At 45.8% G+C, this 18,839-nt stretch overlaps 1 protein-coding gene across 4 annotated transcripts in view; it reads right to left on the bottom strand.

Moving 5' to 3' along the window:
• The window catches only part of PLEKHM3 (pleckstrin homology domain containing M3), an 83,798-nt gene extending 81,317 nt beyond the window's left edge, over positions 1 to 2,481 (bottom strand). For all 4 annotated transcript variants that reach the window (XR_010440932.1, XR_010440934.1, XR_010440933.1 and 1 more), the window contains exon 1: positions 1,824 to 2,481. Coding sequence is in view for 1 of the 4 variants with exons in the window: in XM_064717689.1 (XP_064573759.1) it covers positions 1,824 to 2,481 (658 nt within the window). In the remaining 3 variants the exon portion in view is untranslated. The remainder of the gene's footprint in view (positions 1 to 1,823) is intronic.
• Between the last annotated feature and the right edge of the window lie 16,358 nt (positions 2,482 to 18,839).

Raw genomic sequence — 18,839 nt, 5'->3', positions numbered from 1 at the left:
AGGATGCAACCACTATGACCCCTTCAACAACTGCAGCAGGTTTTATCCAATCTCTAAATACATTCTTCAGTCTTTTCTGGAGAATAATTAGTAGCCACAGACACACGTCTGTAAAACCTACTTTCTTGCTTTTGCACTTCTTTTCAGGTCAGCTCACAGTAGCAGCAAACTCTTTGTGAGGCTCTCTTGTAAACACAGAGGGAAGAAATAGCACAGCTACCTTGTAAAACCTGCACAGCTGCTGAACAGAACAGGTAAAGGAAACAGGTTAAAAAGAAATATTTTCAGAGCACAGAAGCTCTCCTTCCTCTAAGAAGGTACCCCTGCCTTCCAACATTCCATAGAGAAAGCTCTTGGAGGGCACACAGCAAGCACTGACTACCTCCAGAAGTGTGTCCATGGGAATTTCATATCACAGAACCACAGATGAAGCTTAAAACACTATCAGGGACATGTACAGACCTTCAATGGCTCCATTTAAAGGGAGTTTCTGTGAGCATATGAGGTTGTTACACATCAAACCCAGGAGATGCCCAGGATACAGCTGACAAAAACGAGGAGCTCTGTCTCCACACTTGAGAGTGCATTTCTGTTCTGCATCCTTTCCACAGAAAGATACAGAACAGAAACTCCACTCTACAAGAAGCAATATATCTCCCTAGACAAAAATAACAGCAGGTGCACTTGCCTTTGTCACCCTTCTTTTTCTACAGCAACTATGTCACAATATAACACAATAACCTAAGTGGTTTTACCTATATATACACTTATATATACACTTAAACATACTTACATGTTATATATATTTATACACACACATCTCCCCCACACTAACACTCAGGCACCTGCTTTCCATGTTCCAATATAGCTGACTTACCTGGAAAACCCAACACAAAAAGTTTCTTTTAACCCTAAACAGACCACCTATTCCTAACTGGAGTCAAGCCACCATGTGCATACAAGCACCCTTTCACAATCCCTTGATTTTTAGTTAAGCCCTACCTTTATTTAGGTTACAAAAATCTTTGTGGCACTAGCTGCTGTTTCTCTCTGTAAGTGCCTGGCCCACTGCTGGCATCTACAAAACAAATCATGGAGATGGAGACACTGGGTCAGTGTTTCCAAAGCCCTGAGCACCTCTTCAGTGCAGTGCTTGGGAAAAGGAAGAATACCACTTGCTGAAAGACTGCTTCGTATGGCTCACTGGAGATGCCTGCCTCAATCTGATAACAACACCTCCTGTGCCCCACACAATGCTGGCAGGAATGCCTTCATATTGACAAATTGACTGCTTTAGCTTCTGTTACTTGCTTATGGACTGAAAATTCAGCATTATTTAAAGAAAGAGAGCAGAGATCTTTGGGCCTTACAGTAAAGCTCTGTACGTCTGCCCTCTTTTTAATGGCTGCTCTTTCACTTTATGAAAACTGCTTTTGTTTGGATTTGCCATTCTCCCAATAGCTTTAATATTCAAAGCTTTCTTTAAGTTTGGGAAATCATTCAAGGAAATGATCAGAAATACATTGCAAATAAATCATTTTGTCCTGAGACAGAAGGAAAAGGTAAAACAACTTTAGATTTTTAAACCACAAAAAAGAACAGGAATCAAGGTAAGTTTAAAAAATTATCCTTAGGCAGGCAAACACACAGAGTTACATCAAAGACAAAAGAGCCATACTGATTTATCTTCTTTTAAGAGTTACCTCACAGTTGGATTTTGAGTAGGTTTTTTGTGTTTTTTAACATTCAGCTCCTCTTCCAAGACATATTAAAATCAGATAGGAAACTCCTCATATAAACACAAACAAAGCAGCAGCACAAACCTGTGTTTCCTTGGATATCCCCTCCATTGGTTAGTGCCAGGTAGGAAAGCAGAGCACAGTTATTGTCCTGGCCAGGTGCAGGTGGCTGCTGCAGGGAGGTGCCTGTGAAGACCACTCTCCAGTTCACATGGCTGATGTCAGAGCGTGACCTGTTGTGACCTGGTTTGAACATGGAGGCTTCCTCATTCTGCACCAGGATGTCATTCACTGAGCGAGGCCTGTCCCTCCGCCGCTGGCAGATCTTGAAGATATTAAAAGCTGTGGTGTCCCCTTCCCCTGCCCAAGCAAGGTTGTCAGCAGCTGTTCCCCTCTGCACCAGGCACTGGTCTTTGGCAGGGAACACTGTCTGAGCTTTGGTTTCCAAGAGGCCATTTTTGCAGTGATCCCAGATGAGGCTGCTTTTGGCTAAGGAGGCGACGTTCCTCAGGTTCCTGCTCTCTGTTATCTGATCAAATACCTCATGCCCAACCAGTTCTGGGACCTCCTGTACACCATACACCTCAGAGGGCTGCACAACCTTTTCAAGCTTAGTATCAAAACTATTGAAAAAGTCTTCAGTCACTTCCAAGGCAGGGCTAATGTCATCCACTTCAAGAGCCTCCATGTCCTGTGCTGCTGTGGGCTCAAGGCGGCGCGATGAGTTAAGAAGATACCACATCAATATGGACCCGAAGACCTGCTTCACATCTATCCTTGGCACACCATTAACTTGGATGTGGTGGGCAAACACAGTCACCAACTCCAACCCATAGTGGTAGGAAGTAACCAACTCAATTTGTCTTCAGAGGGAAGATCTAACGCCCACTGACCAAGTAGGCTATGGTCCCTGTATGAAAAGAGCTCATGGGGATGAAGAATACCTGTAAAGAAAAGCCAAACATCACATCAGGAAGAGTCCATTCCCAGGTAAATATGTGTAATCACATCACTCCTTTCAGTAATAATCTCCTTCATTTAACTTTCTCCTTCAATTGGCACCAAAATCACTGTGTATGAAGAAACCCTTTGTGTTTCAGTGGTTCACTCTGTATGAACTCTGTGTATAATCACTTTTTGAACTGAAAGCTGCAGAGAGGAGGATGGGACACCAGATGATGGAAACCAAAGCAATACCATTTGTTAACCAAGCTTTAAAAAGCTTCATTGAGAGGTTGCCACCTAAGGAATGCTTCATAGAGTTTCCCATAGGCCTTTCCCTCCTTTTCTTTTTTCTAATAAAAAGTTAATAAACTACAGGGTCATAACATAGGCCAACCAGCCCCAAATAGTTTGCTTTTTTGTCCAAGATTGCTTGAACTTGCAATTTTATGGAGACCAACATGAGTTTTACAGCAGCTACCTTGCCTATCTGTCTGCATGAACAGAACTCTGACATTTGCCAAATAAATCAAGTCTGCTGATGTCTTGAAGCTCCATCCACCGTGCTGCCATGCTGAAGGGAAAAGCACAGTAGGTATGTTTAAATTGGGGTAACCCAGCAAATGTCTGTGAGTTCCTGGGACCTGGAGACTGGGCATTTGTCCTGGCAGGAGAACGCCCTCGAGTCTCCTAAAACAAATCACAGTTCCCAGAGCTGGACATGCAGAACAGCTGAAAGTCAGAGTTTTGAACACATCAACTCAAGTCCCAGAAGGAGCAAAGCTGCATTAGCTCAGAGCTCTATCTAGATTATTACACTCAACAAAACTAATTAGCTGGGCTGGGCCGATAATTAGCAGCTCATTAGCTTGTAAATGCTGCTGAAGTGCTATCAGGACTCATGAAGATTTATGCTTAGCAGGAAAAAACATCTATTAAACAGTATCAAAACCAGATAATACTTCTATTTAAGGTGTTTTGGTTTTTTTAAATCCAGAACAGTCTTTTAGCCTAATTTCTGATAGGAAAGCTGACCATAGCAAGCCAGAGGAAGAGAGGAAGGTGGCCAAAAGGAGGGGGCACAGAATTCTGTAGCACGAGCCAATCTCCTCCACAATCCCCCAGTGGCTTCCTTCCAGCCCTGCTTCAGTTGTAGCCAGCCAGGACACAGCTGTGCTCAAAAGCAGCAGCTCACCCTCCCTCCTAGTAGATCTGCACTTCAGACTATGACGTCCACAAAGACACTCCAACTAAGTAACTTTCCAAAGCAATAACTAATAACATGCACAATGCTGGAACATCAAGCCTTTACACTGAGATCTTTCTCTCCTTAACTCTTTGCAAGGATTCACTTTGCTAGTCTCATAGTAAATCAGGGTAGGATAAGCTTCAATTATGTGAACACAGAGTAAGACACTGAAGAGAGAGACAAAACCACAACCAGAGGACTGAACAATACAGACCTGGAGTTATTTCAAATCAGAACAGTCTGGGAGCAGACTCTTTGCAAAGATGTGTAACTGTGGCAGTTGACAGCAGTGGGTAATTAAGTCATCCTGGGCACATCTGCATTGTCAGCTTAATGCAGCACTGAGTTTACTCTTGAAGTTCAGTCCTGCCAGCAGCCCCAGAGCAGTGTTCTGCTCCCTACCACCACAGAGCTTGGGAGCTCAAGGAACAGCCTAAGGGACGTAGGTGGTGCAACCTGTCCACTTATTCTACACCTTTCTGTAGCATAATTTTACAGCAACAATGGTATTTTGAAGTTGCAAACTGCAAGAAGCATTCACTTGAACAAAACTAGCACCAACATAAGCACAGGCCTGCAGTGAAGGCTACAGCCTGGTCCATTCAAAGATGCTGCCTCATGGGGATTGGCAGAGGATGCAGCCTTGCACTCCCTCACGCAACTGGAGCGGCAATCACTCCAGAAGGGTTTGTGACATGCCACTGCAGCATTCTAGTGACAGCAGAACTATGTTGGTCTGTTCTTTAAGTCCCTAGGAAAGGTGGAAAGCGAGGGATAAAAACTGACACTTACATTAACAAGTTGATGCTTAAATGCCAGAGGCTTCAAGCAGCAGAATGTTCCTCTGGATCCTGTGAGACTGGAGCTGCCAGCCAGCCAAGTGTGGTGATGCCAAGCTACAAACTGACCTCACAGCCAGGAGGATGCTGAATCACATGGTCATGAGAAGATGACAGGCCCCTGTACCACATAGTCCATAAACTGCAGCCTTCATACCTTCCCAACCAGTCTGTTTGCCCTGCTCAATAAAGATGTGAAAGGTGACATCAGTGGTGGCAGGCTCATCCCCCCCTACACCACCAAAAGAGTTGTGCCACTAATTCCCACTAGCACTGAGATCCTGCAATTACATACCCTCCATAAATACAATTAGGCACTTTCTGACAGCAGCACTCAACAAAAATTTAATTGAGATGTCTGCATGGATTTGGTGCCAAATGAAAGGAAACTCTGACATGGCAGTAAACAGCTTCATCACAATCTCCTCTGGGAGGGAAGCAGTGAAAATCACTTCCTTCATGGGAAGGGTAAAAAAAAGGCTAACAATAGGATAAGTTAAACTCCTTTTAAGTTACTATAAAATGTATTGCTTTATGTATTGTTTCTTGAAACACCTTAAATTTTCCAAAGGCATTCGGTCTAAGGCAGTGAATATGAGAGAAAGAACAAAGCATCAGCCCAAACTATTACAGATTGATGAAGCTATGGACAACCATAAGCTTGGATTTGTGCTCATCCAGGCCCCTGGGAACTGGTCTTAGTGAAAAAAGGATGAAGGAACATGCTGCATTGTACTCAGCAAAAACTGCTGGACACAGCAGCTGAAAAACAGTTTTCTGTATATCTGCCCAGCATGAACATGCAGCAGTCAGATAATTAATGTGCACTTACAACACGAGAAGTCTTTACTATCACAAGTTTATAGTGGCCCCATCACTCACATAGCTGAGGTAAACAGCAAGGATTACTGGTCATAGCACATGAGACACTGAAGTTCAATTTACTAAAGATTACCTCCCTTGGAGAAGCCACATGGGCTTAGCTTGAGTGACAGCACAGTCTGACACAGAGAAAAGTCACGAATGACAAATGCCAAGGAACATACACTGGAAGAGACCATTTCACTTCCTGATGCATTTTCTGGATCCTCATGGGTTATGGAAAATACCCAAGCATTGCATGGCAAAATTTAAAAAGCACAGAAAATGCTGTGAAGCAGAGGGGAAATGCAGAAAGGAACAATAGGAGACTTCACACAACTTGATAAGCAATCTTGTTGGTTCTGGTGCTCAGAGAACTTCCTGCCTCTCTTCCACATAATAGAGATGCTTAACTCAACAAGTGATACACAATAGATAAATAGACTTCCCCTTTTCTCTGGTATTTGGAGAGAGAATCAGAAAGGAACTATCAATGATGTTCATAAGGAAATGCATAAACTACAGGAGCTCCCAGTCAGTAAAAGGTAGCCAAAGACAGGTAATATTAAAAGTCCCTCAAGTCTCATTGATTCTTAATGACTCTTGAGCTCAGATTCCTAGCAAAGATCAGGGTTTCTGAGAATTTTATCTCAAGAGCACAAGAGGAGTTCTACAAGCTACCTGTATGCAAACAGAGAGCAGGCACTGGGAGCTTGCCCTATCCTCTTCCCAAAACACTGGAACCTTCTGTAGGAACCCGCTCTGCTTTTCTCACACTGCATTACAATTGTGGGCTGAAACTCCAAGGCCAAGAAGGAAAACAGAGAGAGATTCTTTCAGCTGGGTAACAGCTGGGTAGCAGAGGAAATTCAAGCAGCCTAGGGACTTTTATTTCTGTTATGCTGTAGGCCTGGGCCACTATAATCCAGTTCATGGCCTATGTGTTGTTCAGACAAATCTGGTCTGAACACATCTGAAGAAGAGGCTGATGAAGTGTCTCTGAATGCAATCCACTGGGGTGGCACAGCTAAATACCTACTGAGCTTTTCCACCTGTCAGTCTGAGCAACCTCACACTGTGACCTCAATGCCTTCCAGTGGTACTTCAAACAATCACAACCTACAGGTTTTGCTGCTTCAAGGATTTCTGACCTGCTCTGCAGCTCACAGCAGGCAAGTATTGCCCTGAATCTAAACAGGGCACACTTAGGTCAATGCTAGTCCTTGAAAATCAGGCTCTGATGTACAGAATCCCTGAAAGAAGCTATGAAGCTGATGACTTAGGAGCTACCTAATAGTTAAGAAGCTGAGCTGTATTTGTCAGGTGGGCAGACCTGACTGGACATAAGAGAGAGCAAGGATGCACAGGTGACTGTGACACACACAGCTTTTAGCATTGCCTATGCAGTTCTGCACATCACTGGCACAAAGTGCTTGCACAGGGAGCTGAAGAGTCCTGCAAGAGTCCTGGTTGCAGACACTTCCCCTCTGGTGGTTGTGAGCCCCAGGCAGTGCAGTGACCAGCTCTCTGAGCAGCAGCTGAAGGCTGCACTCCTGCTTGTCTGTCACACCCATCCTGGAGAGGCAACTGATAAGGAGGAATTTCACAAGGCACAACTACAGAGAGTGAGCATCAGCTGGGACACTGTCTCTGTGCAAACTATCACATTTCCTTGGATCCTGGCTGTATTTTGTTCCCATAGCACAAGGCAAGCCTTTTCCCAAGTGATTCCTAAACCCCAGATGATGTACTGCCATGTACATCAAGTGAGACAGAGCAAGTGAGACAAGCTTGTTAGATTCACCATTTCAATGACTGGAGGAAACTTACAGTGCTTCACAAAGACAGAAAACAAGAAACTTTTCATATACAGGGAACCACAATTTCAAAAGGTTGCCATATAACAGTCAAAGGTTGGTTCAACATCACCTGGGCAATTGTCTTAGGATCACATTTTTAAAGCCTCTCCCTAGAGGCCTCTTTCCCCAACAGACAAACTGAGAAATGCATTACTTGAATTTTTTAGAATATCCCAACTTTAAAATGTCTCACAGAAATATCTTTTGACTGATATTCCTGCACAATGTATCTGGCAGTACTCAGGAAAAACTCACAAAAACTGCAGAAAGAGACACCTGGTCAGGAATGCTTGGCTATTGAGTCAACAGAGGGTAGATGAATGTAAACATAACCATTTGCATGTTGCAAACCCACCTGTTTGCCAGTCTCATTATCCTTAAGGATGAAATTAACTGCCAACATTTATCAATGAAGAAGAGCTCCCACATCCTGTCTGCTAGACCCAGGGAGAGGCAAACAGCAGGAACAGCTGCAGTTAACCTGGGGCCTAATTACAGTCAAGCTAAAAGAAGCCATGATCTCTTCTACTCTACAGAAAACAAAACCAAAAAAACTGCAAAAACTTGAACTGAAGAAAGAAATGAAATCAGGTAGGAAGAAGAGTGCCACATTCTGTGAAGGAAAGCAGACCCTTAGCAAGGACACATGAGTCTGGCTCTGCGCAGCACAGATTTTCCCCAGATGCTGATCTCACCCTTTAACCAGGAAGCTCCCCAGGCATCCTCCCCGTGTGGAGAGCCAACACAGCACAGCTCCAGAACAGCTCACCCAGCAATGAGCACACAACAACGCACAATAAACAGTGCTGACAGCATACATTATCTTTAATTTTAACTGTCATTTAGGAACACTGATCAAAACCCAATAAATACTAAGCTGCAAAGAGCACAACAGCCTGCACCAGAACAGGTGCCAGGGCTGAGGAGCACCCAGGGGTGGAGGAAGACAGACCAGCAGAAGGATTTCTTTTCCTGAAACTGACTGCTGGACAGCTCTCCCAAGATCTTTATCACCCACTCGTTTGCCTTGCAGCAAATGACACACATCCATCCTGGCTGGGGAGCACCACCAAGTAATGAAGGGCTGTGTCACTTCCTGGGGATGAATAACCATTAAAAACCTCAGCAGCTGGACTGGGATGAAAGATAAAGGACTCTAACAAGGGAGGGAACAAAAAGCCAAGCAGACTGGCCACAGGGGAGCAGCTGGTGGTGACACACAGCCCAGGCTGCAGCCAGCCAAACCCATCAGCACGTGGGCACTTCCTTGGGTCACATCAGACTGAAGCCCAGACCACCCCCTCTGCATGCTGCCTGCCTGACCCTGCAAAATCCACAGGGACAAAAAGAACACAGCAGTGCAGTGATTTGGCCCTAGATGTGGATCTGTGGTCCCAAACACACCTGTAGCCTCAAATAACAACCCCTGAATGATTTCTGTGCTCACATTCCAGTTGTGTCTAAAGTTGTGTAACTTGGATTTTACATACTGTCCCTGCCTACAAGAACACTGCCTGTTCTGCCAGGCACACAGACACCACAAAAAAGCCCGTCACCTCCTGAATTCAGCACAGAGTACAGAAATTGTCAGGGAACAGGGTATCCAAGAGGGGTCTTACAACTAGGAAACATAATTGAACTAGACAAGCAGGAAACAACAAACGTGACTCAGTCAAACACTTCTAATTGTATCTGCCTCTATGGAGCAGCTTGGCTCCTGATAGGATGTGGAGCAACTTTGTATATGTCAGGTGAAACAACACTTTTCTTTAAAAAAAAACAAACTTTTCTACTTAATGCAAACTGAAATTTTGCAGGTATCTCCTCACTCCACATTTTCTAGGACTAGGCTGAAGAGAAAAGCCAACCAGTCCTTAAATGCTTGACTGGTTTTTTTTAAAGTTCAGAAATAAGGGCATTTTCAATTTTCCCTTGTTGAGCTGTGAACAGAAGTAAAAAACATAGCTGGGAATAACATCTTGCATTGCCCCAGAGGCCCAAAAGAAGATCAGAAACACACCATCTCCCACAAGGACACAGAAGACCATTTCTTCCCTGAGATCCCGGCACAGCTGTAAGGAAGCATGCTTGACATCTAAATCTGTACTGCACAGCTTTCTGAGTGGCCCTGACCTGCAGCTGGAGCTAACTCCTCTCTCCAGCTGTGGCACCCAAAGAATCAGCTGGGACAGGACAAACCATTCTACAGCAAGACCTGGATTTCCTGTAACTGTTGGCAGTTGCATGCTGACATTGAGGGAAATACAGCACTTAATCAGAGCCTCTTCTCACACCTCAAACTAAGCTCTTCTCTTGTTTTTCAGACAGCCAGGACCACAGTGCTTTGTCACCTAAACTGGCAGGAGAAGAAGCACTGATCCAAATGATGCTGAAGTTCAGCAACCTACCACAGCAACCCAAACGCTCAGGTCCTGGCAGCCCTGCCACAGCAGCCAACCCTGAGGGATGGCTGTAACCACTGGCACCACTACAGAGCTGTGTGACTACCCAGCATAAGAGCTTGCTCTTCTCCAAACTGAAGTACATCTTCATTACTGAAAATCTTAGCAGAAGCCCTATAGAAACCTCAAGGCATCTGAACATACTGAAATGGTAACAATAACCTGCTTCAGTCAGATCAGGTCCTGCAGGAACTATGTATCAAGCTACTACAGACGGATAAGAACTTTCATTCCACTGTACAGGGCTCTGTTTCACATCAGATTTCTGATTTAAGTCCCAAAAAGAATTCATTAATTTTGAAAAAATAAGACATAAAGGTGGCAAGGTGAAAATTACTGTTGCTTAAAGTGCATGGGCACTGGACCAACTAAGATTCAGATGCTTTCTTACTCTGAGACTTTTTGTAATCAGTTAGCAGGGTATGCAGTGCTGGAAGTGAGATTTGTCTGTACAGCTTTGCAGGATGAGGATCATTTGCGCATATTTGCAGAACAGATCAGGAGCAAGCCATGATGCCCTACACAAACGTACACCCGAGTTTCTCCCCTCACCTCAGGCTGCCAGTGACCCCAGCATTCCTGCTCCCACTCCAGCTAGCACACCTTCGTTCCCACATATCACAGACTCCCGTCAGGCCTGTTTGATCCCACAAGGTGTAACTCCGCTGGCTGTGTCTGGGTGCCTGCTCCTTTAAAGAAGCAATTTTACTGCAAGGAAAGACCGCGGCATTATGTCACACTCTGGGCTATTGAAATAGAGGGGGATGTCAGCACCCTGTGCCTACACATACTGGAGTCTGACCCGAGGAGCACCCAAATTCCTGATGAGACCGTGAGCCGGCTGGGGAAAACGAAAGCAGGGGGCCTTTCTATGCAGAGGGGAACATGTCCTTCCAGACGAGCACATGACCACAGCCGTGTCTGTGCTAGAAATGCGAACGCGGCCGCGCCCGGGCCCTCGCACACAGCCCCGCACGCTCGGGCGGGCAGACAGCGCGGCCACGGCTGCGGGAAGCCCGGCGCGGCCGCCCGCCCGGAGGGGCCTGGGAGCCTCGCAGCCCCCTGGGGCCCCGCCCCGCCCGCGGCCCGAAGGGAGGGTTTGTTTATTTACCTGCGGCCGGGCCGCGCCGTGCCCGCGCTCCGGGAGGGGCCCGCGCTGGCCCTGCCCGGCCGCCCCTCCCGCCGCCGCGTCCTGCCGCAAAGCCGTCCCGGCCGCCGCGGGAAACGGCTCCGCGCACCAAGGTTCCTGCCGCCGCCAGCGCCGCGCCCGCCGAGCGCCCATCGGCCGCCGCCCGTCCCGGCAACCCGCCAGTCTCACTTCCCTTAAAACACGGCACTAGGAAAACCACAGATTTCCTGTATAAACACACAGGGTAAAGCTGCACCTTTCCGAGTTTAAAGCAGCCGAGGTTCTCAGGGAGCTGGCACTTGGCTTCAGGAGAGATGGCAAACGCAAAATCCTAACGGGATTTCAACAGTCCCCAGTGCGGGCTCGCTCACCTGGGCGCGAAGGCTGCAGGAGCAGTGTGGTGCATGAATCCGTATCGCCACAGGGCAGCAAAGGATCTCCAGCAGAACCTGTTGCCCAAGGAAAACAAAGGCTTACAAGACAATTACAAATGGTTTGTTTCAGGTAGCATGGCAACCACCCGGCAGTACTGGTCTGTAAAAATAACCTCACGGCAAGAAATAGCCATGTCTGGATGAGGGATGCACCTGAATTTTGACGTCCCATGCACACAAACCACCTCTGACCAGCACCATGCACAGGTCTGGGCTCAGGGGTGGCTGGTGTCTCACTGGCTGTGCCACTGGGGACTCGGTGGGGCTGTGCTGAGCAGCAGAGACCAGGTTAGTGCTGAAGTGGAGCCACAAGATGTGGTGCTGAACTGAATCCATCAAGCAGATTCACAATCCACAGCAAAAGGCAGGAGTTAGGTCAGCTTCCACCAGTAGTTTTTCATCTCCTCACACATCAACCATTTAGTGTATACTGCAAAATGCAACTGGCATAATTAACTAAGTAGTATTTGAATGGGTTATCTCACTTCAGTGACAGCAAGGATAAATGAGAGCCTTTGGCCTACAAAATACCAGTTAATCTAGCTGAAAAGTAAATCCAAAGATAACATATTACTAGACCACCATACATTCCAAGTCCTGCTCCCAAAGATGAATGGCTTCTTCACTGTGTAACAGTCAAGGATTGATTTTTTTTTTAATTCAAATTCAGCTGTATCCACCTAGATCCCACAAGGGACAAGGCAGTATCTTTACCTGCCATGTTATTTACCACTATCCAGCCTTTTATCAAATGGTACTTAAACATTTATCTCTGGGGCTCCTCAGAAGGAAAGAGACTCTCTAGAACTCCTGTGTCTGACAATGTTTCAGAACTTTGTCTCTCTTCCAGTTACAAACTAAACATTTCCTTTCAGACCCAACCAGAGCGTGCACAGGGCATGCTGGTCCATTACCTGGGGGGACACAGCTATTTTTCCCCGCTGTCAGGGGAAAAAAGCAGGCAATGTGCACTGTAAAAAACCTATCTCTATCTCTTTCTTGCTTCTGATTCCTCTAGTTGATTTCTCTAGCAGATATTTTTCTTCCTGCAGTCTGTGTGCCAATGGAGAGAGGAAAAAAAACCCCAAATATCAACACTACCTTTAAGAGCTGCAGGAAAACACTCTTGGTTCTGAAGAAATAGGAATCTTTGAAAAATTTTTTGTTATAACTATGTATATCTTTCAGACTGCAAGCTTCAGATTTTGCAATTTTCATTTTTAAGCATATAATTGTCCCTCAACATGAAATCACAAGCTGTTTCCAGTAAGATATACTGGTTAAAGACAGTGGTGGCTATCTATCAGAACCTTCCTCACAGCTTGACTTCCAGCTCTGTTCTCATTGCTCACCAACCATCAGCACAAGGCCCAATACTGAACTATGCATGGACCCATATGGTGGTTACCTGTATGAGTAAAAAAATTGTACATTGTTTTTCCATATGACAAAGTCACATAAAGGAACTCATCTTCCTGCTACTTGGAATGTGTCAAATGTATTTTTTTCCTTAGTTTCAACACTGTGTTGAAAGAGGAAAAAAATTCTCTCTTTAGCAATACTGGAAACAGCTGCTCTCCTTGTGGGACAGTTTGCAGGACCAAGTGCTCCTTCAATCTGAACATCTTCCATGAGTACTCCAGAATCATCTTACAAAGACCAGATCACTGCACCATGTATTCCTAAATTTGGCTCCTGCTCACAAGAATCCAAATCTCCTTCTCGAACTGGGAAAGTCTCAACAACCCTCTGGGAACATCCTTTGCTGGCATAATGAGGAAGGAGTGATGCCCATTTATTGTGGCCATTGACCGACTTGACAGCTCATACCAGCTGAGCATTAGACCCACCAGTCTTCCACTGCCTCTGAAAAAGTGGCCTTTTTTCACACGTTTTAATTACTGACTCCCTACATAGAAGCTATTTCCTCACAGAAAGGCCATTAACTGGAGCGTTCAGCACAAGATGAAGCCTTTCTGATAATTGTTGCTTGAGTTCTTGTTTGTGAAAATAAATATCATCAGATGATTAAATTAAACACCACAGCCAGCCCGGCTATACACTATTTTCACTTATCATGCAGAAGGGGAGATCAAAGAGAAAAGCTCAGGTAGAATTATCCCAACTCTTCCAAGTTTGGCTGATAGCTACGCATTGAACACACTAATTAGCTTCCTGCTTAGGGTGTGCAGCACAAAATTAACCCTCCCAAAATTGGGTGGTACAGCCATTTTCATGCTCTGCAATCAACTGCATGCAGAAGGATGAGTGTCTGATCTCTGTATAGTAAAGCAGCAGCTCTGCCTGATTCTGAGGGCTCTTGGGCCTCCATCCCCTTAGGAATTTTGTGTGGGTGCGAGGAGAGCTGTGCCTAGGGAACACGAGGAAAGGCTGGAGGCACCCCAGTCCTGCGGGGTTTCTGCCTCCCAGCCCTTCCCTTCCCTCCTGGTGGGCAGCCATGCCCAGCTCTGCGCTCCCGCAGTGAGCAGCAGCACGGCTCTCACAAGCCCCTGGCACGGGGAGATGAAACAGGAGGATGGTTTCGGAGAGGGACTTTGGCCCAGCACTTGCCTGCTTTGCCTCCTTGGGCCCTGGAGGGCAGGGGAGAAGAGCGAGGCAGTGGGCAGCGTAGTCTGTTCCCACTGCGAGCCCGCTGTCCTCCCGTGAGCACACACACCCACACAACCAGAAAGCTCTGCTATTCTTCTGCTAATGGGATTGGCACCGCTTAAAGCAGTCTGCGAGGGTATTGTCTGCAACCACAGCAAGAGAAACATTATTCAAAGGCTATTCAGGCCCCAAAAGAAGCGGCAGAGCAGAGTAATTATCGAAGACTCTCCATTAACGAGGGCATCTTTGCTCTTTGTCTGTGTTGGTTTAATAAGGGCCACTAATGGGGCCGGGGGAGGGGTGCACTAATGCTTCTAAACAAACCTCCTTCCCTTCCCCACCCCCGCCCTGTGAGGAGAGCTGCCTTTATGGGCGCTGACAGCCGGGCTGGGAGTTACCATATTGCAGAGTGACCTTCGGGAAAACTTAGTGTGAACCCGGCCGCATTCAGCCCCATCCCCACCGAGCCGCTTGGAGCATCGTTTGGGTAGCTGTTCTCTTTTTAGCCTTTCCATATTTCCCGATGCTCGCCAGACCCTTTTGTACACCCCCTGCCCGACCTCTCCCATGTCATCTTGTGACCCTTCATGGCTGGATACTGAGTGGCAGTAATGAGGGACGACAGTGCAGATTAAGTTCTCGCAGCAAAACCTGGGGGTGCTGTCCATTATCCAGCAGCTGCGACTGGGAGATGCTGCTGGGAAGGCACGACTGGAGCAGCCTCCCCTTCCCACCCTGCCAGAGAAGGCAGGCTGGGATTTAGCATGGGCCCATGTCTCTTACCTTCTGGTGATGAAGACATGGACTGAAGCAAAAGCAGGCATAACCTGTATCCTGACGTTCTTCAGAGCCACTTTCAGGAGCATGCAGCTGAAATTCTTTGGAGGGCTCCTAAACTGCCCCCATCTTCAACCACCAGCTGTAAGGGGCCAGCCAGTTTTTGAGGCAATTTGTAATATTACAGGGTCAGATGCATGCTGGTCACTAAAACAGTGAAATGGGGCCAAGAGGTCTCAGGAGGTGTCTGCAAAAGACAGCACTGAAAGAGAGAACTGTAATGGCACACACAAATATGAGTATTGAATGATACAGCCTGTTCCAGGGTGGCGTAGATAGAAGGTTGAGAATTTCTAGAATCATTTTTAGCCAATGAGGAATCTCAAGAACAATAAAAGGAAATTGTTCCCCCAGCACTTGGAAAGGTCTTTTACTGAAGCTAAGTTATGGACACTGTGCTGTTCTATCTCACCTTCAAGTAGACGGTTGTACTGCACAACCAGTCCATGGACTGCAGAGACAAAGCAGTGCCTTTGTGTCTGTACATGTGCAGGGCAGCAGTCTTGGGAACCTCACTGCTGAGCCTCTTTTGTTACGATAAATTATTTCATTCAGCTGAGGTATGGAGTAACAAAATTCTCTGCACAGACACCCACCCAGTCCTCTCCATTTAGGCAACTATCCTGGTGCTAAAGGTTTATCACAAACAGAGGAAGAAAGATATGTGGAGACAGACTCCTCACTTAAACCACCTGACTGGTTTGAAGAAACAGCCTCCACAAAGGAGTTTACATCTGTTTCCTCAGGGCTTGGCAGTTTTGAAATTTTCATGATTTTTGCCTTTACAACATTTCACCAGTAACTGCATCTCTTCTAACAAAAGAAGCTTCTCTGAGGTGCTCCTCTGAACACAATCTCTGTAGGATAAAAACATCTCAGAACAATCTTGCAAGTCAAAGAAAGAACAATATCCCTTTACACACAGAAAGGTAAGCCTCAGTGAAATTAAATCATACCTGAGGTCATTCTTGCCGTGGCAGAGCTAGGAAGTCGATACAGTGCTTTCTCCAGAGTCCTACTACAGTGTATCAAGATCACTGGTATTGCTTCACCCTCTTGAATCACACTTCAGGATCATCCTCCTCATACAGAAAATCTATCCTGTTTTCAGAATTTCCTTTTCACTTTAATCACTTTCTGTTTATATTATATTTTTTCCTTCTTAATAATCATTAAACATGCATAAAATAATGGTTACTAGTAGCACAGGACCTGGCCTCTGGCATGGGTTTTGCTTTATTAGTGTCTTTAAAAGTCCTCCTTCTTTGCCTCTAGTAGATAATACTGCCAGCTTTGTTGCAAATGAAGACAATATTTGAAAAAAAAGCAGTGATTCAGAAGGAAGAACTGAAATGTCATTGACATCCAAAGCAAGGAGAAATTGATGGAAAGGTGAAAAAAAAGTAGGTTTATGGCTTAGAAGATATGGATACCATAAAACAAGTAATTGCAGCATGTAAAGGAGAGGCAGTCAAAGCAGAGATTTGTCATGAGAAGGGGGAGTCTTGAGACCCCTCATGACAGAAAGCTCAGTGAGCAGTTTGTGCATGGCAGGCTGAAAGGAGGAGAGCTCACAGTATCCCATCTCCCAGTGACAGAGATAGGATGGGCAATGAGAGACTGGTGGATCTATTTCTTGGAACTTCAGACACACTAGGACAGCTGAAGATGAGGCATCAGGTACAAAAGAGATAGAAACTCAGCAAGTAAGGTCTTGGAAGCAAAGCTTTGGTCTAAGAGCCACCATCTTGTCTGCAAGTCTTTGTCCAATTTATTCTCCTCAAGGTCTAGTTCCTGCAGTGAGCAGGGAATGACTACATCAGATATCATCAACCTAGTTCTGTTTAGACTCATTCATTAGCACCTATAGTACGGTACAGAGATATTCTCTCACCACCCTCCCCCTTTATTTATTTTTATTATTATTAATAATTTTACTAGCACTTGAAGCTAACAGACAATGAGTGCAAGTGGATTCCTCCAGGTTGCTCTGCTTCACTTTACTGCTGTTGTTTAAATAAACTATCTGGGATCTGATCTGAATCCTACTAAAACAATGAAAGGACCTTGGCTGTGCAGTTTTGGATTGTGCCTTGAACTCTGTTTGATCTTATTTAAGGTATCTTGAGCTATTTATTCAATTGCACCTTTGTCTTGAAACCCAGGGAAACTGGACTAGAGTAAGGAGGAGTAAAGTATGCATTTCCAGAAAATCCTTTGTGTATGTTTGCAAGAAGAAGACTTATTATATGGGACAGGAAGCAGCTATTAATCTTTGCAAGTGCCATCCTGGTTTTGTTCAATGTAATTTCCCTGCTTTGTGTTTGTATCCTTAGAGCTCTTCTTTCTCTACTAAATAGGTCTTGCTCTGCCAGTTTAGCAAAATCTGTCCCTCTAATGTCCTCAGCTGGTGCTTCCTGCACCTCCTTTTCATTCCTGCAGGCCATTCTCCTGGTAACAGGAGTGCCACAGAGATGCACCCACTCACTCAGCAGCCTGGTAGATCAAGGGTTCACTAGAATAGGGGGGACACTAGTGACTGTGTGACATTTTTGCCTGTCCATGCAGCCCCATTTAGCAAGATTCACAGGCAGGAATGCCACATTAGGGTGATGACTTTCTTCCTTTACTCCTCTGGTATGCCGTGGGCTTCCTGTGTGAGTTTAAGCAAGCTGCTTTAGTCTCCACATCTCCATCTCCCTGTCCAGAAAGGGAAATGCTGCTGCAAGGGTACATTTGAGAACACTTAAACTCTACTCTAATAGGGACTGAGAAATCAAGTTTTCATTCACTCCTGTCCTTACCAGAAGTGGCTTCTGTATCCTTGCACCATCTTTGGCCTCCCCATCTTATGGAGTTATAGGCAGCATTAAGGGATGCAACTGAATGTTCAGTACTCTCGTTTCCTGACATGTCTTCTGCTCTTCTCTACCTGCCTACCTTTGCTCCAAGCCCAACTCTCTCCTTGTCTTGGCCTTTTGTGGCCTGTTTTGGTGCAGTCCATGGTTTCCTCAGCTTCCCCATCGTAGGCACTGACCTTATTCTGGTGTCAGGACATTGCTCACTCATCCTGTGAGGTCTTTAACTTGGCAGTAGAGAGGAATATCTGTACCATGGGAGGCAGCTCAGTGCAGAGATTCCCCTATCCAGCACCAATCCTGCCAGTTTTGGGACTGTCAGTGCTGTCTGTGCAACACTTCACTCACCTATCTGTGGGGCCTTGTGAGTGGCCATCCTGCACCCAGAGCCTGGGCCAGTCCCTCTGCATGGTAGCACAATCCTGTGGAGCCTCCAGCCAATTCAGGGATGTCTCACAAGACACTGCTTGCATTCAATGTGGATACAGCCTATGTGAGCTCCTTGCTGGGATGCAAATGCTGTGGGAAGGAAATATTGAAGCTGGAGTGAGAGGAGTGAACAGATGTTTTACAGCAATAACTTCCACCCCAATCCATCTGGAAAGGTTTGGATAGAGAGCCCTGATCCAGATTCCATCTAGAAGAAGACTGAGATGCCAAAGCTTTCACAAACATAATCTATTGACTCTACCTTAAAAAAAGAAGTCTACAACAACTCACCACTTGTAATTGCTACTGCTAACAAGTTGCTTTTATTTTCTCCTATGGAGTTACAGTCAGACCTTCAGTGTCTGCTTCTGTACTTCTCTACAGTGACTCTTCATGTTAATGCTAATTTAATTAGCAAGTAGCAGAGCAGGGAACTCTGGATGATGTTTTAGCCCTCCAGGTGAGCTGCAGTTCCATCAAAGTTAGAGCAGCCTCAGGGCTCTTTTTCTTTCTGGTGTAAGGGCCAGAGCTCTCAAGACCATAAATGTGGCCCACAGGTATAATTTTCCCATAGCTACAACTGCTGTACAA

The sequence above is a fragment of the Zonotrichia leucophrys genome, chromosome 7 (assembly GCF_028769735.1).
Source record: "Zonotrichia leucophrys gambelii isolate GWCS_2022_RI chromosome 7, RI_Zleu_2.0, whole genome shotgun sequence".
NCBI classification, from domain to species: Eukaryota; Metazoa; Chordata; class Aves; order Passeriformes; family Passerellidae; genus Zonotrichia; species Zonotrichia leucophrys.
Note: the sequence above shows the minus strand (reverse complement) of the source record. Positions and strands in the feature narration are given on the sequence as shown.